General features: G+C 47.9%; 1 protein-coding gene across 1 annotated transcript in view; it reads left to right on the top strand.

Annotated features, from left to right (window-relative positions):
* The first annotated feature begins 12,507 nt into the window (after nt 1-12,507).
* Nucleotides 12,508-25,975, top strand: part of c18h5orf51 (chromosome 18 C5orf51 homolog) — a 70,078-nt gene continuing 56,610 nt past the window's right edge. The window contains exons 1-4 of the mRNA XM_035536283.1: nt 12,508-12,607; nt 13,906-14,015; nt 14,276-14,422; nt 14,615-14,746. Of these exons, the coding sequence (XP_035392176.1) occupies nt 12,517-12,607; nt 13,906-14,015; nt 14,276-14,422; nt 14,615-14,746 (480 nt within the window). The 5' untranslated portion in view covers nt 12,508-12,516. The remainder of the gene's footprint in view (nt 12,608-13,905; nt 14,016-14,275; nt 14,423-14,614; nt 14,747-25,975) is intronic.

The following is a 25,975-nucleotide window of genomic DNA, read 5'->3' as shown; positions in this document are numbered from 1 at the left end:
TGGTTCACTGCCAAATTGCCTCTGTTGGGCCCCTGAGCAAGGCCCTTAACTCGCCATTGCTCAAGCTGTACTCAGTCATAATTGTAAGTTGCTTTGGATAAAAGTGTCAGCTAAATGTATCTGTTGGCCGTTAGAATTGTTCTTTTTACTCAAACACATACAAAACTAGAGAAAGTGATTATTTTGCAGATTGTTTTGTCAGTTTGTGTGTGTTGTTCTTTTGTTATCCTTTTCAGTTCTTCACTTGTGTTAATAAGAATAACTAGGTAAGGCTCTCTCAGTAAGTGTTTAGAGAATATGGACTAATACAAAGTCGGTTGCTTTGTCATGTCGCTCCTGCGCTGTTACGATTCATTTGTCGAACTTGTTCGGAGTCATGTTTTAATGGTTATGTATTCATACTTAAAAACTCAGAGTAAATTGTTGGCTGATTATAGAAAGGAAATCTTATTCCTTTTTCAACATATTGCATTTCGAACAATTAGTTTGGGCTTTTTAATCCAAGATTGATGTCTAATTACTGTCCATGAGTCCCAGCGGTTCATATTTTAATTTTAAAATGGCCAAATTTTAGCGCTTTAGGACATTTTGTGTTATTCGCATATAAGCTATATCTAATTATTTTTATATATATATATATATATATATATATATATATATATATATATATTATAAATACACACACACACACACACACTAATATTTCATTGGACCATCTTTAGCTTTGATTACGGCACGCATTCGCTGTGGCATCATTTCCACAAGCTGCTGCAAAGTCACAATATTTATTTCTGTCCAAAGTTGCATTAATTTTTCCCCAAGATCTTGTATTGATGATGTTAGATTTGGAGCATTGTGCAAAGTCTTCTCCAGCACATCCCTGAGATTCTCAGTGGGGTTCAGGTCTGGACTCTGTGGTGGCCAATCCATGTGTGAAAATGATGTCTCATGCTCCCTGAACCACTCTTTCACAATTTGAGCCAGATGAATCCTGGCATCGTCATCTTGGAATATGCCCTTGCCATCAGGGAAGAAAAAAATGCATTGATGGAATAACCTGGTCATTCAGTATATTCGGGTAGTCAGCTGACCTCATTCTTTGGGCACATAACGTTGCTGAACCTAGACCTGACCAACTGCAGCAACCCCAGATCATAGCACTGCCCCCACAGGCTTGTACGGTAGGCACTAGGAGTGATGGTGCATCACTTCAGCCGCCTCTCTTCTCACCGTGATGCTCCCATCACTCTGGAACAGGGTAAATCTGGACTCATCAGACCACATGACTTTCTTCCATTGCTCCAGGGTCCAATCTTTATGTTCCCTAGCAAACTGAAGCCGTTTTTGCCGGTCAGAATCACGGACAAGTGGTTTTCTTAAGGCTACGCAGCTGTTTAGTCCCAATGCCTTGAGTTCCCTTTGCATTGTGCATGTGGAAATGCTCTTACTTTCACTATTAAACATGTTGTTTTGCTACGATTTGATTTCACCACACGTTTAAGTGATCGCCGATCACGATCATTCGAGATTTTATTTCGACCGCATTCCTTCCTCGAAGATGATGTTTCCCCACTGTCCTTCCACTTTTTAACAATGCGTTGGACAGCTCTTAACCCGATTTGCTTAGTTTCAGCAATCTCCTTAGAGGTTTTCTCTGCTTGATGCATGCCATGAATTTGACCCTTCTGAAACAGATTAGCATCTTTTCCACGACCACAGGATGTGTCTTTTGACATGGTTGTTTAACAAATGAGAAGCTACTCACTGCATCAGTTAGGGTTAAATAGCTTGCTGCCAGCTGAAACATACTCACCCATGTAGTAATTATCCAATGGGAGACTCTTACCTATTTGGCCAGGCAGTGTGGGTGTGGGTGGGTGTGTGTGTATGTGTGGGTGTGTGTGTGTGTGTGGGTGTATTGCACAATTTTGGTAAATATAGAATATGATGTAAGGTGACATGATGTTTTAATATTTGTTGATCTCCTTAATTTTAGTTGTGATGTGGGATAATATGTTTGTATTTTGTGGAGTCACGTTTTGTTCCCGCCATGAGAGTTTCCTGTTTCTATGAAATTGTGATGTAGAATTTTATGGCAGGGTTTAACTAGGTGTGAAAATTGTAGTTTATCATGAATTGTACTGCTGAAGTGGTTTATGCACATATGTGATGGTGTCCACGTTAAATGTCTGTGAAGCCCTTTGTGTTTGAAACTCACAACCAGACTTTCTGCTCATTATATTTAATCTTATGGTTCTTAAATTGTATTAATAAACCTGTAGTTTGTCCTGGCACTGGTGGTGTTGCCTTTTTAAAAGGCCTAAAGTGGTAACTGTTAAATGTATAAATAACCATACATCTCTGTGCTTTGCTCTAAAAACATTTCTGCTTTTGGTAAGTTGTCCTAATGTTGCCTCATTTCGTCCCTCCACAGCCGGTTTCTCTGCCAGTATTTCAGACCACTGTGCACAAGGACTTGCTAGCATTCATAAGCAAGATTCAAAATATGATGCAGTAAGTCTGACGCAGCTATCTACATACATGTCAATATTTCCAACCGTATCTGCAGACCTTTGGAAGGAATTTACCCGCAGTGTTAGTGTAGACCAACAGACCATATGCAAATCATTTCTGAAGTATTTTTAGGCTCCATTTCCACTGCAAGTGTTGGACAGACTGCTCTTAAAGGTACACGTCATTATGGAGCGACGACACACTATATATTCATATTGTACAGGAAATGAACTGAATGTATTACTGTAGACGAGTGCCTAGTATTCATAAAGAGGGAATGATTATTGGAATGTTTTTCTGTTCCAGACCATACGTCACTCTTCATTCTCCATACCTCAAATGCACAGCCAGCTGCCTGTAATGTACAAGCCTGAGTCCGTATATTAATGTACCAGTGAACATGCTGGTGTGTGAATGAGCCTGAGGTGTTGCATTGTTCAATATCACCACTAACATTCCAGTGGTCTGACGGACACTTCAAAGGAGGACAAATCACGCCTTAGGACCTGCCTTGCTCTACAGTCCACTTACCTCTATTGAACAGTAAGGAAATCCTATTTTAGTTTAGTGATTTGTACTCAAAACTAGCAGAGAACACAACATTAATGATAGTACACACACACACACACACGAATCTGAAGAAATATCAGATCAGGTTTGAGAGTTTTAATGACCACAGAACAGACAAAAGGTGAGGTCCCCCCCAAATAGGGAACAAGGCTCTTGGGAGGAGAATTTGTTTTTTAGTGTAGTTTATTGTGATCTCATCTCACACCTGAAAAATGACACATTAGGAAATGCACACAGGTATTCAAGCAAAGGGGATATTTCAGGGGCAAAATGAATGACTAGACAAATTCCTCAGTCTGTCCCTGTAGGGAAAACCTGCTTCTAGGCTTAACCAAGTTCATCTCATGCCTCAAAGTAACTGGCAACATGACATTGTTTAATATACCAAAGACCTTAATTCATGTGCGGTCAGACAATCCTGGTTTTAGTCAAGTCTAAATTGTCTCAAATTATTTAACCTTGTATTCTGTAGTAAAGCCACTGTTATCTTGGTGTCAGATGTTTAAGATTTTGTGTAAGTAAATGGATGTATTATGTGATAATTATGCAATATCTATTGTTTTAAAAAGAGACAAAATACTTAGTTGTGGTTTCAATCCATTAGATTAGCCGTGAGATTAGGGCTATGCTTTTGTATTGACCCTTAGGAGTAGAGGTGGCAGACGTAAATGCTTTGGCATTTACACATAGAATACATCCTAGCCAGTCCAAGATACTACTGAACTAGAATACTGTTGAAATACAAAGGAGCAACGTTGAGGCTTGGAAGCGCAAAAATACATAAGCTCCATCTCAGACAACAAATCGGTGCAATAAACAATACCCTACAATAACTACTAGAGTTTCAGTTAGTCCGCATAGAAGTAGGATCGGTTGCCATTTAAATACACCACAGATAAATGGGTCTTCGGTCTGTTTGAGGACTGCAGAAGTTGGTTCCACCATCTGGGAGCCAGAACAGAGAATAGTCTCAATGCTCATCTTTTGGAGACTTGAAGCATGGGGTTTCAAGCCGAGCCTTACGTGAGGTTTGAAGTACTAGAGCTACAGATCGGGCTTTTACCGTTGACTTCATGAACGGAGGGGCTGGTCCATTTTTGACTTTGTAGGCAAGCATCAAAGATTTAAATCTGATGCAGACATCTACTGGAAGCCAATGAAGGGTTATACAGAATAAGTTGAAGAGGCTCTTGGAGGAAGACCAGCAAGTAGCAGTAGTCTTTTTAGTAGATAACGAGAGACAGCACAAGCACCGGGGCAGCTTCCTGTGAGAGAAGGGTCCAAATCCTTTGTTACCAAGGAGTAATCTGCAAGACTGGGTCTGATTTGAAACACGCGTTCTGAACAACCGGTTGTAAGCCCAGGCTTCAAGCAGCTACAGATGGCCAGACCAGGGAGTTCTTAAAGGAAACTGCAAGGTCGTGGTAAGGGCTGGGAATTCCTGGCATGTACAAAAGCTGGGTTGTACTTGGGTTGAGTTTCAAGTGGTGGCCAGTCATCCACGGACGCAATGTCAGTCAAACATGTGGAGATGCATCTGGAAACCTGCATTTCAGAGGGTGGGAAAGAATTGGGTGCAGTGAGCATAGCAGTGGTATGAGAAGCCATCACAAAGAATGAGTATACAAAAAGAAGAGGGCCTAATACCGAGCTCTGGAGGACACCAGTGGAGAGTCTACATGTTACGTGATAGGAATGTCCCTCCAGATAGGACCGAAACCATTTCCCTGCAGAGCCAGTCATACCAAGGCTAGAGAGATCAGAGGAGAGAATGTTGTGGTTTATCGTGTCAAAGGCTGCAAAAAGGTCCAGAAGAATCTGGAGGAGGACAAGAGAACTGATTGTAAACTGCTCGGCTCGTTCAGAATCAGTTGAGTGGAAGGAGAGAAGTCATTCCAATCTGCGATTAGTTATGTTGGTGCTGACAAGTGTGGCCTTCTTAACGATTGGTATGACCCTGGTGGTTTTGTACCAATATTGTTGGTACATGTTCAAAGGATGAGGAGTTGACCGATTAAAAGAAGCAGATCTCTTGAGATTGTAACAGAGTCTGCTGGATCCCATTCCTTCAGCATGTATTTGGAAAGAATACTGGTTGGAAGAGTTGGAACAGAGGAAAAGGACTGGTGGATCCTCAAAGGTGATTAAATCCTCAGGTGTAAGAGATGAGGAAGGAAAAATATACAAAAGAAAACACAAAGGTGAACAGCTGATAGCAATTCCAGCCCCCTGCTACCACCAGTCTGTGCGGAACATTGGGAATAAGTGAGACCGTCGAGTCTAGGGGATCTGTAGACCAGAGTTGCAAGACAATAGATTGTGAACATGTGATGAACCAGTCTCAGTATAGAGGAGAAACAAACACACAAAGAACAACAAAAGCCTTCTACAGGTGTTGCCAACCACTACAGCGTTGTCCTAGTTCAACAAGTGCCACAACCACCACCTAAATGTATACATAGAGCAAAGGCCAAACGCACTGCAGAGTCTGTTTGGCTAGTGTTCCCTTCACATTTTACACACCATTGTTGAACAGAAACCAAGCAGAGACAGCAGTGTTGGCAACACATTTTATTTAAGAAAGCAGGATTATTTTGAAAAGAACCAAGAACAGTTTCAGCATCATTTTGCTGAACAGCATTAGCCAGAGCCCTAGTGCTTGACCATCCCACTGAACTGGGTAGGAAGCAATTGGGGTTTACTGTGATGGTAGTAGGAGTGACCAGGCAAGTCCTGAGTGAAGCTGTAGCTGGTTGAACCACTGGACACACTTGATGGAGAACCAGTGTAGGATAAGTGCATGTCAGAGGATTGCTGGTCCACATTAAAATCCACAGCAGATGCTGGTTGGCTTACACCTGCCTGCATCACAGCATTCTGTCCCCAGCCACTAGAGCAAGTGCCAAGATGCCAGAATAAGTTGTAGAGGCTCTTGGAGGATGAACAACAGGTTGTCCAAAATTAAACCCAGGCTACAAGCAGCTACAGATGGCGATACCAGGGAGTTCTGAAAGGAAACTGCAAGGTCATGGTAAGGGCTGGGAATTTATGGGATGTACAAGAGCTCAGTTCAACTGGGTGAGCAGTCATCCATGGTGCAAAGTCAAGCATGCTGAGATGCATCTGGAAACCTGCAGCTGGGAAAGAATTGGGTGTAAGTCAGCCTAGCAGTGGTATGAGAAGCCATCACCAAGAGAATGAATATACAGTACTGAGCTCTGGAGGACACCAGTGGAGAGTGCCTCCAGATCGGACTGAAGCCATTTCCCTGCAGAGCCAGCCACACCCAGGCTAGAGAGATTGGATCAGAGAGGACAGTGTTGTGGCTTATTGTGCCACAGGCTGCCAAAACATCCAAAAGAATCTGAAGGAGGACAAGAGAATTGTTGTAAACTGCTCATTCAAAATCAGTTGAGAGGAAAAAGTGGTTCCAATCTATAATTAGTTGTGTTAGCGCCTACAATTGTGGCCTTCTTAAGGATTGGTATGATCCTGGTGGTTTTGTTGGTACATGTTCAACAGACAAGGAGCTGTGGATAGATGAAAGGAAGCAGATCTCTTGACAGAGTAATAGAGTCAAAGGAATGGGATCCAGCAGACATGCATTTGGAATGAATACTGGTTGGAAGGGTTGGAACAGAGGAAAAGGGCTGTCAGATCTTCAAATCTGAAAATCCTCAGCTGTAAGAGATGAGGAAGAAAGGAGAGGGTTAAGGAGAAAAGGGAAAAATAAATAAATACCAAAGCGCTTGTGTGGATCCGATGCTGATTACTTTGCAGATGTTACTTCCTGTGAGAACTTGGAGAGGAGAGACCGATACAAGCTGATGTCTGAATCTATCAGAGATTTCCTCCAATGTCTCTCTGCAGTCCTTAGTTTTATCCAGTGGCAGAGGAGTGTTTGTTAGCCAGGGGGCAGGTGGGGACAATCTTACAGGTCTAGAGAGGCAACAAGAATATTTGGGAGTGTCAAAAGGAAAATGGTGACTAACCAAGGGTGGGGAGAGAGAGAGGGAGGACAGCTGATAGCAATTCCAGAGCCCTCCTACCAGTACAGTCTGTGATTGTACCATACATTTGGATTAAAGTGAGATTGTCAAATCTAGGAGATCTGTGGATAGACAGGAATTGCAAGATAATAAATAGGAAAAAGTTTGTTCTGTGAACATATGTTTGAAAAACTGGGGAGGAATGGATGAGAAACAAAAAAAACAAAAAAAACCAAGCACCTTCTACAGGTGTTGCTAGAGTTGTCCTAGTTCAACAAGTGCCACAACCATCACTTAATTTACACCTAGAGCAAAGGCAAACCCAAAGACTCTGCAGTGAGGCAGTGCTTTTCTGTTCATCTAGCATTGCCTTCACATTTCACACAGCATTGTTTAACCAACAGAAACCAAGCAGTGTCACCAACACATTTTATTTAAGAAAGCAGGATTATTATATTGAGAAGAACCAAGAACAGTTTCAGCATCCTTTTGCTGAACAGCATTAGCCTGAACCCCAGTGCTTGATCATCCCACTGAACTGGGTAGGAGGCAATTGGGGTTTATTGTGGTGGTAGTAGTAGTAGTTGGAGTGACCAGGCAAGTCCTGAGTGAAACTAGTTGAGCTGCAAGAACCACTGGACACACTTGATGGGGAACCAGTGTAGGATAAGTGCATGTCAGAGGATTGCTGGGCCACATTAAAATCCACAGCAAATGCTGGTTGGCTTACACCGGCCTGCATCACAGCATTCTGTCCCCAGCCACTAGACCAAGTGCCAAGATGCCCTTTGGACAAGCCATAGATGCTGGATTGTATTGGTTGAAGGTTACAATGTGGGACCCCCTTCTGGGACTGGTCAGTGTGCAATGCAGTCTGCCGGCTCAATGTCTGCCATATGCTCCCAACCTGAGAATGAAGGGACCTATGGGAGCTGCCTTGTTGCGTAGCATCACCGCCAGACTGTTCGCTACTAGATGTTAAGCCTCCCATGAGGGAGGTCATACCAGAACCAGCACTGGAGCCCTGCATTTGTGGACTGGGCAGTCTGTTGGCTAGTGGACTGCCACATACCTGCACCCAGCACAGGTTCAGTCTGTATTGAAGCATGGTCATAACTAGAGGGCTGCCAGGTTACTACACTGTGGGTAAGCACAGGTCCATAAGAGCTGCTGCTTTTCTCTGCACATCACCAGCTGACTGCTGGAGCTCAAGTGGGAACTCACCCTCTGCATTTGAGACTGACCAGCCTGCTGTGCAGACTGCCAGCCAGTGGTCTGCCCTGTGCCTGCACCCTGGACTGGCAGAGGCCCATAGTAGCTGCTTTTTTGCAGATCACCCCCGCCAGACTGTTGGCTTGTAGAGGCAATAGAAGAATGAGCACTGGAGCCCTGCATCTGCAACTGGCCATCCATTTGCAAACTGAAGGAGCAGCCCCGTGAGAGCTGCCATGTTGTTCCGTATCCTTGACCGGCTGTCGGCTAGTAGTGGTTACACCAGAACGCCCACTGGCGCTTTGGCTAGCCAAGAGTCTGGACGTCAGCTGTGTGTAGCTTTGAGATTGAGGGAAGGGAACATGAGGAGGTTGGAGCTTCTTTGAAGGATGGCATGTTGGGTGGCCCGAGTATGGGGTCCTATTGTCTCCCTGATGGGTGGGAGCAGATTGAACAGACACAGCGTGCATCCTTGAACCAGTATACTGACTCGGGAAACCTTGAGTGCTGGATACAGAGTCCAAGCTGCCAGCAGACCCCTGATGCCAGACACCTTGTTGAAAAAGGCTACTGGAAGTCTAGGGGGTGCCAAGGGCACGATTAGCACTCTGCCCCTGAAACTGAGTTTCACCACTACCAGAAGAGTCCTGCAGTTGGGGTTGGGTTACAAGTCCAGGAAGTTGCTGGCCACCTTGGAACACAGACTGGTAATACCCAGCAGAGCCACTTGCAGTCTGAGCACTTGAATCCATTTGACTTCTGGAAGCACTCCTTGACCATCCACCCAGAGTCTGACCGGCTTCCGGGCCTTGCCGAGGAAACACAGAGCTACTTTGCTTGGATGCAACACTGGAAGGAGAGCCCTCCATCTTGGTCAGATAAGGTAGGTAGTCGACTTCTTGGGGCTGAGCCACAGAAGCTTATGTTGCTACACCATGCACAAGGTAACACCACACAACTACCTTCTGCACCACCACATTGTGCCACTAGACAGGGGAAACCCCAATACCCAGCATCATACACCAACCCTTCTCCCTGAGAGAGGCAGACAGACACAAGTGCCTTTCCTGTCTGCATTCCTTTTAAGCCTCTCATTAAAGTTAGCTGATAAGAATCACCAGTTCAAACTCTTTACAGCTGTTACCTAACCAATTAAAGGAACCTACGAGTGAGTAACAAGAGCTAGAAATACTTGGAGATATTAAGCATATCAGTAATATTGCTGTAGTACCAGAGGCTGCATTAATTGTACAGGCCTTAATGTTAATTTCTGCTTTGTTGTTTTCTTCTTGCATGGGTGGAATTGTGTGCCATTTTGTTTCTGGAACATTTTAATCCATCAAATATCAATTTTTCACTTTACTTTTGTTAGGAAATATTTTTGATCCAATATTATTCCTTTTATACATCTAGTCTTGATGAAGTTTAGATGTAGGCTGGAGTTGTGAGGAATACAAAATCATACTCAGATAATACTTTATTTTGCTTTCACAATTTTTACATCAACTTTATTTGTGAAAATGAGTTCACAGAGTTTTTGCTACCTTTTGCTAATGTCAAGTCCATGCAACAAGATTTTAGCACTGATTTTTCACTCAATGAGTTTTTGAAGTTCTTCAAGAAAAGTCATGTATGAATGGTTCATCAGTGAGACTTCCTGATGCTTCACAGATATCAAAACTTTAAGAGAAAAAGGTCCTATATAACTTGTACTCATTAATATTATTATTATTTCAGATAGTACATTGCACTATTAGTACATACTTGCACCAATAGTATTTGTGAAAACATTGATCTTTGTTGATCATTTACTCTCTTTCACAATATTGCCCATTATATCATAGGCTTAATTTGAATATTAATTTTTACACATAGCATAACTGAAATGTACATTAGCCAAACAATTTATTAAGTTCCAAGTTCAAAGAGGCTTTATTGTCATTTCAACTATATACAAATACACAACAATTAAGGCATGGGAACAGGATTATTAAGGTAACGAGATTGTGTAAACCAGATCAAGGCATTTCAACTAGATACATATTCCAAGATTGAGGTTTAATTGGATTTTTTTGTTTTAAAAATATGTTGATTTTCCAGAGCTCTGATTATGTACAACAAATTGGTTTTACTAAGAAAATTGCTAATTTTGAAACAAATTTCAAAACAAAAGATTGTTGTTAACACAGCAGTAAGGGAGAGTTTTTATTCTCCATAACGTAAACAATAATAAGCACAGTGGAAAAGGAAACAAGCATTTTTTTAAATTAATGATAATATAATTGGACTACATTGGACTACAACTATACACAAATACTCATTTCCATTTGCAGTGCTGAAGTAACGCTGGGTCACTAGTGTGAGTTTCTGTATGGAAGTTCTCTGGGAAAACTTGACATTTAGTTAGATCCATTTAATGGATAGTGAAATCTGTCACTTCTGCCAAATATGGGACTGTCTACGTCTAAGGCCATGTGCTTTCAGAATGAACTGTGTCTTGATTAGAATTATGTCACGTGTCAATGTATATACAAGATGGCTACAAGAGGAACACCATCAAGGATCTGTATCCTTCGTGGAGGACGCGATTGGAGGCCCAGATAAAGGCCACATGGTGAGAAGTCAGCCAGCTATCAGAAAGGTGTGATGAAGGTGCCTGAGAAGTACAACAAGCTGTCCATACCCGTCCATACTTGCCCATACCTGAGGCCTTGAATACAGCCAAGCAAAGATCAACCTGAAGTTTCATGGCATTTTTTTTTGTATCTGCATATATATTTTTTTTAATCACTTTTTTTTTTTCACTCCTAAAACATGCCTAACTATGTCAATGACGTCAGGCATGCAAAAAGTTAACGAAAAAGATTGTACAGTAGTTAGTTAGAAAAAATCTTTAACCGGCCATTTGTAATAGCTTTTTGTAACGTTATCTACATGAATTGGCTCAGAATTATGTGAAGTTAACAAATTTCCTATAACTGCTTTTAATTGTATTATTACTTTTGATCTTTGATCCCAATATATCCCCTGGCTATCATCGGCGGATATTAAATCCATACGTGCGCAGCCTAAACAAGAGCAACAAAGACTTCTATTTATTATTTTTCAGTTTACAAAAAACAGCTGGATACTGAAAATAAGCTTTGTGATTCTAGCAACATTTTGCTGCAATAGTAAATAAAATTGTCAAAATAAAAGTCTCTGGCAACTATTACATTTTAAAAGAGCAGAGATTTTTTTTGAAATAATAAATAAAATGTTAATTAAGAGTCAGTGAATTTAAAATGTTATTGAAATTATATATTGACCAAAAATCCATACATGAACAAACAGTAAAATGGAATTGTGTACACTAAAACTAAAATCTCTGTCATTATGGGTGTATAGCGTGTACTCAAACTAGTGCCCTGTTTTTGACTCAACACCTAGTATAGGATCTCAGCTATCCAAAGACCTATATTTATTTCAAAATGACATTCTTCTTAAGGTTTCACGTGGCCTGGTTTTGACACTAAAAATGACCAAAAAAATGACATAAATCCCATGTTTTTGATTCATGACCTAGTACAAGATCTCAGTTGTCCAAAGACCTATTTTTTAACTACAAAATTACATTTCTCTTAAAGTTTCAAGTGTATGGATTATGACAGTATCCATAAATTTACAGCACAAACTGTATAGTTTGACTATAGACTATGCACCCAAAATGAGAGAAATCTCATTTTTGACAGTCTCAGACTGTTTAAAAACAAACAAACAATCTTTAGCCCATTTTAAGTCATTTTTTTATTATGTAAATACTACACTAGTTTTATTAAAGGCTCTATGTTGCCAAAAAATAAACCTTTATATGTGTTTTATTAATATTTTACATAATAAATAATTGCTGTCTATTTAGCATTGGACTGAATAATAGGTTCTATAAGAAAAATACAAAAATCCAGAATTTACCTTTGATTAGCTAGCTAAGCAGCAAAACAGCACATTAACATACTTTGTCTCACTTAAAATTTGCAGCGCCGCTTAATTAGTTTTATGATTTTATTATAATTTAAAATTTGGTATTATTTATTTATTTTGTTGTACACCCATTTACAGAGTGCTCGTGCTAGCTTTTATTTTGACGGAAAAGACATAAACTTTCCAGCAACTGTTGCGCTTTTCACGAAACTCTGAAAATAATAAAAACACATCCCACGTGAGTAATGAGCCACGTGACTGGTCTTCAGTCATGGCCGACGACTACAGGAGGGGTGTTGAGTTGGAAAGAAGGATCTTTGAGTTAGATAGCAAGTGTGTCTCTCTGCGAACGGAAAAGCAGGGTAATTCCGAACATGAGTTTTTATCAGCGTGTTCATTACATGTTTGTATGACCGAGCGCCTTTGCTGTGCGGTATTTCACTCCGATATTGCCACAGCTAGGATGCTAACCCAGGTTAGCTTTTCTCTGACAGGGTTAGCGAGCAGCTCACCTCACCGAGCAGCTCACCTCTGAGTCCTCCAGGGTTCAGAGGTTTGTGGGGAGACGCCGCCTTGCTGCTTTACCCGCAGCCAGTTGAGTAAAGCGGTGTGGGGCTGAGCTGGTCGTATTGGAGTGTGTCGTGCAGGCAGGGCAGCTCGGTCGCTGTTACCCTCGCTGGCTGCTTTATAAGCTACGCCGCCTTAATGCGCTGCGGTGGGGTGCGAATACAAACTAAAGCGCTTTTCTGTAGCGGCTTTAAATGTCGTCGAGCTTAGATGGTGATAACTCACTGTCTTTTTAGCAGGCCGGGAAAGGTTTATCTGGCTTATTGGTGTATTTCTTAAGTATTTACTATGAGTAATTTGAGGTTTATTTTAGTGTGGTTGAGTAAGAGTGGTCCTAGTGGTATTCGTTCAGCACGCATGCATTTCTGAAAGTCGCACGTCTAGCACGCGGACGTCATGGGTTACTCGAGGCTGAAGCTGTGTTTCATGCGGAGCATATAGACCGTGGATAGCCATGTCCATTGGTACTCTGAGGAATTATTATTTTTAACTGAAAGGGCTAGAACCATTTCAGCAAAGCAAGAGCCTTTGATGTCGGATTTTGTCTGTTGTCCTTACAGTTAAAGTAGTGCAATGATTTCTGCTTCGAGTTTCTTTTGGTGAGACATTGGCTGAGGTGCGGTGGGACAGGACCCTGTGTGTGGTCACCCGGGTGGACCTTGTGTTGCATTGCAGTAAAGTTTTTTTCTTGTACAGCAGTTTGTATAAAGTTATGCATGTGCCTGTTGTATGTAAGATGCAGATGACTTTAATCTGTTCAGAACATTTTGGCCTTTTGATTATAGTTCATAACGGTTTATAAAATGACAGGTTTAAATATCTGTAAGGTTGCAGATAATCTGTCATATCAGGGGGCAAAGTAGACAGCGTGTCTTTTAATGTAAAACAGATTTAACCAAATTATTTTTGAAAAAATAGCCAAAAGGACTTTATTCAGGTTTGTATGTATCCACATGAAGAAGGATATTAGATTAATTCCTGGGAACTAAGTCACTAAAATCTCTTGTTTAAACCCATGGACTCTCAAAAGCAGTACTAGCATAAATCAGACGTGGCATGAATGTGTGGTTAACAAAATCTGTTTCTTTTCTAGATGATGACTATTTACAGAATGCATCCTCCATACTAGACAAGTTGAAAAACTATTACACACATGGGGGAGAGAGCAGCAGTCTGCCAAAGCTCCTCCAGGACTACACACAGGTACACTGATGGTTACAGGCATGTGTAGTAACCAGCTTGTCTGGACGCAAACAGACATGTGTTTCTCCTTTGAGTGTGTGTTTCATGTTTTTGTAAGTTATTTACACCACTGGTGTGCCTGTGGGAATATTCTTGAAGTGTTTGCGGTTTAATTGATGACTGCATGTAAAAGTACAGTTGTAAATAAATAAAACTTTCTGATTGTAATGAGGTTTGTTTGTTTGTTTGTTTGTTTGTTTGTTTTGGGGTTGTAATCGCAGGTTATCTTGGACATTACATTCTATGAGGAAAACAAGCTGGTTGATCAGGAGTTCCCAGAGGACACATCTCCCTTCAAGATTCAGCAGCTCCTGCAGGACCTGACGGAGCCCGAGGTTCTGGCGGGGCGCCTCGCACCTACCCAGGAGGCAGGCCTCAGTACCGCTCATCCCTCAAGCTTTCTGAGAGGGATTCATTCATTCATTCATTCATTCAGTTTGTATTTTAATTTAAAGTACATTTACACCATCGGTAAAACATATCCGATAGTGAGAGCAAATAGGAGTTTTCCAGTTTTATAGCTGATACATTCCCGCTGCTCTGTTGTGTCCCTGCTGTAGGTGCAGTCTGTCCTGGGGCAGGAGTTGCTGGAGTGTCTGTACTGGCGTCGCGGGGCCTTACTCTACATGTACTGCCATACGCTGCATCAGAGAAAACAGTGGATCAAGAAGAACAAAGCCACCTTCCTCAAGGTAACTAACACGCGCACACTTATTCACTCACTCAGCAGGGTGTGGGTGGATCTTTGCCACTGCCTCACTGGAGACACACACACACACACACACACACACACAACAGAGTGTGGCTCTGGTCCACTACCTCACCAGACACACACACACACACACACACAGCAGAGTGTGGCTCTGGTCCACTACCTCACCAGACACACACACACAGCAGATTGTGGCTCTGGTCCACTACCTCACCAGACACACACACACACAGCAGATTGTGGCTCTGGTCCACTACCTCACCAGACACACACACACACACAGCAGATTGTGGCTCTGGTCCACTACCTCACCAGACACACACACACACAGCAGATTGTGGCTCTGGTCCACTACCTCACCAGACACACACACACACAGCAGATTGTGGCTCTGGTCCACTACCTCACCAGACACACACACACACACAGCAGATTGTGGCTCTGGTCCACTACCTCACCAGACACACACACACAGCAGATTGTGGCTCTGGTCCACTCCCTCACCAGACACACACACACACACACAGCAGATTGTGGCTCTGGTCCACTCCCTCACCAGACACACACACACACACACAGCAGATTGTGGCTCTGGTCCACTACCTCACCAGACACACACACACACACACAGCAGATTGTGGCTCTGGTCCACTACCTCACCAGACACACACACACACACACACACACAGCAGATTGTGGCTCTGGTCCACTACCTCACCAGACACACACACACACACACACAGCAGATTGTGGCTCTGGTCCACTACCTCACCAGACACACACACACACACACAGCAGATTGTGGCTCTGGTCCACTACCTCACCAGACACACACACACACACACAGCAGATTGTGGCTCTGGTCCACTACCTCACCAGACACACACACACACACACAGCAGATTGTGGCTCTGGTCCACTACCTCACCAGACACACACACACACACACAGCAGATTGTGGCTCTGGTCCACTACCTCACCAGACACACACACACACACACAGCAGATTGTGGCTCTGGTCCACTACCTCACCAGACACACACACACACACACAGCAGATTGTGGCTCTGGTCCACTACCTCACCAGACACACACACACACACACACACACACACAGCAGATTGTGGCTCTGGTCCACTACCTCACCAGACACACACACACACACACAGCAGATTGTGGCTCTGGTCCACTACCTCACCAGACACACACACACACACACACAGCAGATTGTGGCTCTGGTCCACTACCTCACCAGACACACACACACACACACAGCAGATTGTGGCTCTGGTCCACTACCTCACCAGACACACACACACACACACACACAGCAGATTGTGGCTCTGGTCCACTACCTCACCAGACACACACACACACACACACAGCAGATTGTGGCTCTGGTCCACTACCTCACCAGACACACACACACACACACACAGCAGACTGTGGCTCTGGTCCACTACCTCACCAGACACACACACACACACACAGCAGATTGTGGCTCTGGTCCACTACCTCACCAGACACACACACACACACACACAGCAGACTGTGGCTCTGGTCCACTACCTCACCAGACACACACACACACACACACAGCAGATTGTGGCTCTGGTCCACTACCTCACCAGACACACACACACACACACACAGCAGATTGTGGCTCTGGTCCACTCCCTCACCAGACACACACACACACACACAGCAGATTGTGGCTCTGGTCCACTACCTCACCAGACACACACACACACACACACAGCAGATTGTGGCTCTGGTCCACTACCTCACCAGACACACACACACACACACACAGCAGATTGTGGCTCTGGTCCACTACCTCACCAGACACACACTCACACACACAGCAGATTGTGGCTCTGGTCCACTACCTCACCAGACACACACACACACACACAGCAGATTGTGGCTCTGGTCCACTACCTCACCAGACACACACACACACACACAGCAGATTGTGGCTCTGGTCCACTACCTCACCAGACACACACACACACACACAGCAGATTGTGGCTCTGGTCCACTACCTCACCAGACACACACACACACACACAGCAGATTGTGGCTCTGGTCCACTACCTCACCAGACACACACACACACACACACAGCAGATTGTGGCTCTGGTCCACTACCTCACCAGACACACACACACACACACAGCAGATTGTGGCTCTGGTCCACTACCTCACCAGACACACACACACACACACAGCAGATTGTGGCTCTGGTCCACTACCTCACCAGACACACACACACACACACACAGCAGATTGTGGCTCTGGTCCACTACCTCACCAGACACACACACACACACACACCAGATTGTGGCTCTGGTCCACTACCTCACCAGACACACACACACACACACACACAGCAGATTGTGGCTCTGGTCCACTACCTCACCAGACACACACACACACACACACACACAGCAGATTGTGGCTCTGGTCCACTACCTCACCAGACACACACACACACACACAGCAGATTGTGGCTCTGGTCCACTACCTCACCAGACACACACACACACACACACAGCAGATTGTGGCTCTGGTCCACTACCTCACCAGACACACACACACACACACAGCAGATTGTGGCTCTGGTCCACTACCTCACCAGACACACACACACACACACACAGCAGAGTGTGGCTCTGGTCCACTACCTCACCAGACACACACACACACACACAGCAGATTGTGGCTCTGGTCCACTACCTCACCAGACACACACACACACACACAGCAGAGTGTGGCTCTGGTCCACTACCTCACCAGACACACACACACACACACAGCAGAGTGTGGCTCTGGTCCACTACCTCACCAGACACACACACACACCACACAGCAGAGTGTGGCTCTGGTCCACTACCTCACCAGACACACACCACACACACAGCAGAGTGTGGCTCTGGTCCACTACCGCACCAGACACACACACACACAGCAGAGTGTGGCTCTGGTCCACTACCGCACCAGACACACGCGCGCACACAGCAGAGTGTGGCTCTGGTCCACTACCGCACCAGACACACACACACACACACAGCAGAGTGTGGCTCTGGTCCACTACCGCACCAGACACACGCGCGCACACACAGCAGAGTGTGGCTCTGGTCCACTACCGCACCAGACACACGCGCGCACACAGCAGAGTGTGGCTCTGGTCCACTACCGCACCAGACACACGCGCGCACACACAGCAGAGTGTGGCTCTGGTCCACTACCGCACCAGACACACGCGCGCACACAGCAGAGTGTGGCTCTGGTCCACTACCTCACCAGACACACGCGCGCACACAGCAGAGTGTGGCTCTGGTCCACTACCTCACCAGACACACGCGCACACACAGCAGAGTGTGGCTCTGGTCCACTACCTCACCAGACACACGCGCACACACAGCAGAGTGTGGCTCTGGTCCACTACCTCACCAGACACACGCGCGCACACAGCAGAGTGTGGCTCTGGTCCACTACCGCACCAGACACACGCGCGCACACAGCAGAGTGTGGCTCTGGTCCACTACCGCACCAGACACACGCGCGCACACAGCAGAGTGTGGCTCTGGTCCACTACCTCACCAGACACACGCGCGCACACAGCAGAGTGTGGCTCTGGTCCACTACCGCACCAGACACACGCGCGCACACAGCAGAGTGTGGCTCTGGTCCACTACCTCACCAGACACACGCGCGCACACAGCAGAGTGTGGCTCTGGTCCACTACCGCACCAGACACACGCGCGCACACAGCAGAGTGTGGCTCTGGTCCACTACCGCACCAGACACACGCGCGCACACAGCAGAGTGTGGCTCTGGTCCACTACCGCACCAGACACACGCGCGCACACAGCAGAGTGTGGCTCTGGTCCACTACCGCACCAGACACACGCGCGCACACAGCAGAGTGTGGCTCTGGTCCACTACCGCACCAGACACACGCGCGCACACAGCAGAGTGTGGCTCTGGTCCACTACCGCACCAGACACACGCGCGCACACAGCAGAGTGTGGCTCTGGTCCACTACCGCACCAGACACACGCGCGCACACAGCAGAGTGTGGCTCTGGTCCACTACCGCACCAGACACACGCGCGCACACAGCAGAGTGTGGCTCTGGTCCACTACCGCACCAGACACACGCGCGCACACAGCAGAGTGTGGCTCTGGTCCACTACCGCACCAGACACACGCGCGCACACAGCAGAGTGTGGCTCTGGTCCACTACCGCACCAGACACGCGCGCACACAGCAGAGTGTGGCTCTGGTCCACTACCGCACCAGACACGCGCGCGCACACAGCAGAGTGTGGCTCTGGTCCACTACCGCACCAGACACGCGCGCGCACACAGCAGAGTGTGGCTCTGGTCCACTACCGCACCAGACACGCGCGCACACAGCAGAGTGTGGCTCTGGTCCACTACCGCACCAGACACACGCGCGCACACAGCAGAGTGTGGCTCTGGTCCACTACCGCACCAGACACACGCGCGCACACAGCAGAGTGTGGCTCTGGTCCACTACCGCACCAGACACACGCGCGCACACAGCAGAGTGTGGCTCTGGTCCACTACCGCACCAGACACACGCGCGCACACAGCAGAGTGTGGCTCTGGTCCACTACCGCACCAGACACACGCGCGCACACAGCAGAGTGTGGCTCTGGTCCACTACCGCACCAGACACACGCGCGCACACAGCAGAGTGTGGCTCTGGTCCACTACCTCACCAGACACACACACACACACACACACACACAGCAGAGTGTGGCTCTGGTCCACTACCTCACCAGACACACACACACACACACACACACAGCAGAGTGTGGCTCTGGTCCACTACCTCACCAGACACACACACACACACACACAGCAGAGTGTGGCTCTGGTCCACTACCTCACCAGACACACACACACACACACACACACACACACACACACAGCAGAGTGTGGCTCTGGTCCACTACCTCACCAGACACACACACACACACACACACACACAGCAGAGTGTGGCTCTGGTCCACTACCTCACCAGACACACACACACACACACACACACACACAGCAGAGTGTGGCTCTGGTCCACTACCTCACCAGACACACACACACACACACACACACACACACAGCAGAGTGTGGCTCTGGTCCACTACCTCACCAGACACACACACACACACACACAGCAGAGTGTGGCTCTGGTCCACTACCTCACCAGACACACACACACACACACACACACACACACACACAGCAGAGTGTGGCTCTGGTCCACTACCTCACCAGACACACACACACACACACACACACACACACACACAGCAGAGTGTGGCTCTGGTCCACTACCTCACCAGACACACACACACACACACACACACACACAGCAGAGTGTGGCTCTGGTCCACTACCTCACCAGACACACACACACACACACACACACACACACACACACACACACACACAGCAGAGTGTGGCTCTGGTCCACTACCTCACCAGACACACACACACACACACACACACACACACACACAGCAGAGTGTGGCTCTGGTCCACTACCTCACCAGACACACACACACACACACACACACACACACACACACAGCAGAGTGTGGCTCTGGTCCACTACCTCACCAGACACACACACACACACACACACACACACACACACACAGCAGAGTGTGGCTCTGGTCCACTACCTCACCAGACACACACACACACACACACACACACACACACACAGCAGAGTGTGGCTCTGGTCCACTACCTCACCAGACACACACACACACACACACACACACAGCAGAGTGTGGCTCTGGTCCACTACCTCACCAGACACACACACACACACACACACACACACAGCAGAGTGTGGCTCTGGTCCACTACCTCACCAGACACACACACACACACACACACACACACACACACACAGCAGAGTGTGGCTCTGGTCCACTACCTCACCAGACACACACACACACACACACACACAGCAGAGTGTGGCTCTGGTCCACTACCTCACCAGACACACACACACACACACACACACACACACACACACACACACACACACACACACACACACACAGCAGAGTGTGGCTCTGGTCCACTACCTCACCAGACACACACACACACACACACACACACACACAGCAGAGTGTGGCTCTGGTCCACTACCTCACCAGACACACACACACACACACACACACAGCAGAGTGTGGCTCTGGTCCACTACCTCACCAGACACACACACACACACACACACACAGCAGAGTGTGGCTCTGGTCCACTACCTCACCAGACACACACACACACACACAAAACACACACACACACACACACAGCAGAGTGTGGCTCTGGTCCACTACCTCACCAGACACACACACACACACACACACACACAGCAGAGTGTGGCTCTGGTCCACTACCTCACCAGACACACACACACACACACACACACAGCAGAGTGTGGCTCTGGTCCACTACCTCACCAGACACACACACACACACACACACAGCAGAGTGTGGCTCTGGTCCACTACCTCACCAGACACACACACACACACACACACACAGCAGAGTGTGGCTCTGGTCCACTACCTCACCAGACACACACACACACACACACACACACAGCAGAGTGTGGCTCTGGTCCACTACCTCACCAGACACACACACACAACACACACAGCAGAGTGTGGCTCTGGTCCACTACCTCACCAGACACACACACACACACACAGCAGAGTGTGGCTCTGGTCCACTACCTCACCAGACACACACACACACACACACAGCAGAGTGTGGCTCTGGTCCACTACCTCACCAGACACACACACACACACACAGCAGAGTGTGGCTCTGGTCCACTACCTCACCAGACACACACACACACACACAGCAGATTGTGGCTCTGGTCCACTACCTCACCAGACACACACACACACACACAAGCAGAGTGTGGCTCTGGTCCACTACCTCACCAGACACACACACACACACAGCAGAGTGTGGCTCTGGTCCACTACCTCACCAGACACACACACACACACACAGCAGAGTGTGGCTCTGGTCCACTACCTCACCAGACACACACACACACACACAGCAGAGTGTGGCTCTGGTCCACTACCTCACCAGACACACGCGCACACACAGCAGAGTGTGGCTCTGGTCCACTACCTCACCACACACACACACACACACACACCAGAGTGTGGCTCTGGTCCACTACCTCACCAGACAAACACACACACACACACACACAAACAGCAGAGTGTGGCTCTGGTCCACTACCTCACCAGACACACACACACACACACACACACACCACACAACACAGCAGAGTGTGGCTCGGTCCACTACCTCACCAGACACACACACACACACACAGCAGAGTGTGGGCTCTGGTCCACTACCTCACCAGACACACACACACACACACCACAGCAGAGTGTGGCTTCTGGTCCACTACCTCACAGCACACACCCACACACACACAGCAGAGTGTGCTCTGGTCCACTACCTTCACCACGACACACACACACACACACACACAGCAGAGTGTGGCTCTGGTCCACTACCTCACCAGCCCACACACACACACACACACAGCAGAGTGTGGCTCTGGTCCACTACCTCACCAGACAAACACACACACACACACACACACACACAGCAGAGTGTGGCTCTGGTCCACTACCTCACCAGACACACACACACACACACACACACACAGCAGAGTGTGGCTCTGGTCCACTACCTCACCAGACACACACACACACAACACACACAGCAGAGTGTGGCTCTGGTCCACTACCTCACCAGACACACACACACACACACACACAGCAGAGTGTGGCTCTGGTCCACTACCTCACCAGACACACACACACACACACACACAGCAGAGTGTGGCTCTGGTCCACTACCTCACCAGACACACACACACACACACACAGCAGAGTGTGGCTCTGGTCCACTACCTCACCAGACACACACACACACACACACCACAGCAGAGTGTGGCTCTGGTCCACTACCTCACCAGACACACACACACACACACACACAGCAGAGTGTGGCTCTGGTCCACTACCTCACCAGACACACACACACACACACACAGCAGAGTGTGGCTCTGGTCCACTACCTCACCAGAACACACACACACACACACAGCAGAGTGTGGCTCTGGTCCACTACCTCACCAGACACACACACACACACACACAGCAGAGTGTGGCTCTGGTCCACTACCTCACCAGACACACACACCACACACACACACACACACAGCAGAGTGTGGCTCTGGTCCACTACCTCACCAGACACACACACACACACACACACACACACACACACAAGCAGAGTGTGGCTCTGGTCCACTACCTCACCAGACACACACACACACACACACACACACAGCAGAGTGTGGCTCTGGTCCACTACCTCACCAGACACACACACACACACACACACACACACAGCAGAGTGTGGCTCTGGTCCACTACCTCACCAGACACACACACACACACACACACACACACACAGCAGAGTGTGGCTCTGGTCCACTACCTCACCAGACACCACACACACACACACACACACACAGCAGAGTGTGGCTCTGGTCCACTACCTCACCAGACACACACACACACACACACACACACACACAGCAGAGTGTGGCTCTGGTCCACTACCTCACCAGACACACACACACACACACAGCAGATTGTGGCTCTGGTCCACTACCTCACCAGACACACACACACACACACACAGCAGAGTGTGGCTCTGGTCCACTACCGCACCAGACACACGCGCGCACACAGCAGAGTGTGGCTCTGGTCCACTGTAACTCACCAGACACACACACACACACACACAGCAGAGTGTGGCTCCTGGTCCACTACCTCACCAGACACACGACACACACACACACACACACCACACACCCACACAGCAGAGTGGGGGCCTTCTGGTCCACTACCTCACCAAGACCACACACACACACACAACACACACACAGCAGAGTGTGGCTCTGGTCCACTACCTCACCAGACACACAACACACAGCAGAGGGGCCCCCACAGACACCACGCCACACACACACACAGCAGAGTGTGGCTCTGGTCCACTACCTCACCAGACACACACACAACACACACATCAAACACACACAGCAGAAGTGTGGCTCTGGTCCACTACCTCACCAGAGCACACACGAACCACACACAGTACAGCAGAGTGTGGCTCTGGTCCACTACCTCACCAGACACACACCAACATACACACACACAGACACACACACACACACAGCAGAGTGTGGCTCTGGTCCACTACCTCACCAGACACACACACACACACACACACACAGCAGAGTGTGGCTCTGGTCCACTACCTCACCAGACACACACACACACACACACACACACACAGCAGAGTGTGGCTCTGGTCCACTACCTCACCAGACACACACACACACACACACACACACACACACACACACACAGCAGAGTGTGGCTCTGGTCCACTACCTCACCAGACACACACACACACACACACACACACACAGCAGAGTGTGGCTCTGGTCCACTACCTCACCAGACACACACACACACACACACACACAGCAGAGTGTGGCTCTGGTCCACTACCTCACCAGACACACACACACACACACACACACACCAGCAGAGTGTGGCTCTGGTCCACTACCTCACCAGACACACACACACACACACACACACACACAGCAGAGTGTGGCTCTGGTCCACTACCTCACCAGACACACACACACACACACACACACACACACAGCAGAGTGTGGCTCTGGTCCACTACCTCACCAGACACACACACACACACACACACACAGCAGAGTGTGGCTCTGGTCCACTACCCTCACCAGACACACACACACACCACACACACACAGCAGAGTGTGGCTCTGGTCCACTACCTCACCAGACACACACACACACACACAGCAGAGTGTGGCTCTGGTCCACTACCTCACCAGACACACACACACACACACACACACAACACAGCAGAGTGTGGCTCTGGTCCACTACCTCACCAGACACACACACACACACACACACACACAGCAGAGTGTGGCTCTGGTCCACTACCTCACCAGACACACACACACACACACACACACACACAGCAGAGTGTGGCTCTGGTCCACTACCTCACCAGACACACACACACACACACACACACAGCAGAGTGTGGCTCTGGTCCACTACCTCACCAGACACACACACACACACACACACACAGCAGTGTGGCTCTGGTCCACTACCTCACCAGACACACACACACACACACACACACACACAGCAGAGTGTGGCTCTGGTCCACTACCTCACCAGACACACACACACACACACACACACACACACACACAGCAGAGTGTGGCTCTGGTCCACTACCTCACCAGACACACACACACACACACACACACAGCAGAGTGTGGCTCTGGTCCACTACCTCACCAGACACACACACACACACACACACACACACACACACACACACACACACAGCAGAGTGTGGCTCTGGTCCACTACCTCACCAGACACACACACACACACACACACACACACAGCAGAGTGTGGCTCTGGTCCACTACCTCACCAGACACACACACACACACACACACACAGCAGAGTGTGGCTCTGGTCCACTACCTCACCAGACACACACACACACACACACACACAGCAGAGTGTGGCTCTGGTCCACTACCTCACCAGACACACACACACACACACACACACAGCAGAGTGTGGCTCTGGTCCACTACCTCACCAGACACACACACACACACACACACACAGCAGAGTGTGGCTCTGGTCCACTACCTCACCAGACACACACACACACACACACACACAGCAGAGTGTGGCTCTGGTCCACTACCTCACCAGACACACACACACACACACACACAGCAGAGTGTGGCTCTGGTCCACTACCTCACCAGACACACACACACACACACACACACAGCAGAGTGTGGCTCTGGTCCACTACCTCACCAGACACACACACACACACACACACACACAGCAGAGTGTGGCTCTGGTCCACTACCTCACCAGACACACACACACACACACACAGCAGAGTGTGGCTCTGGTCCACTACCTCACCAGACACACACACACACACAGCAGA

The sequence above is a fragment of the Electrophorus electricus genome, chromosome 18 (assembly GCF_013358815.1).
Source record: "Electrophorus electricus isolate fEleEle1 chromosome 18, fEleEle1.pri, whole genome shotgun sequence".
Lineage (NCBI taxonomy): Eukaryota > Metazoa > Chordata > Actinopteri > Gymnotiformes > Gymnotidae > Electrophorus > Electrophorus electricus.
Note: the sequence above shows the minus strand (reverse complement) of the source record. Positions and strands in the feature narration are given on the sequence as shown.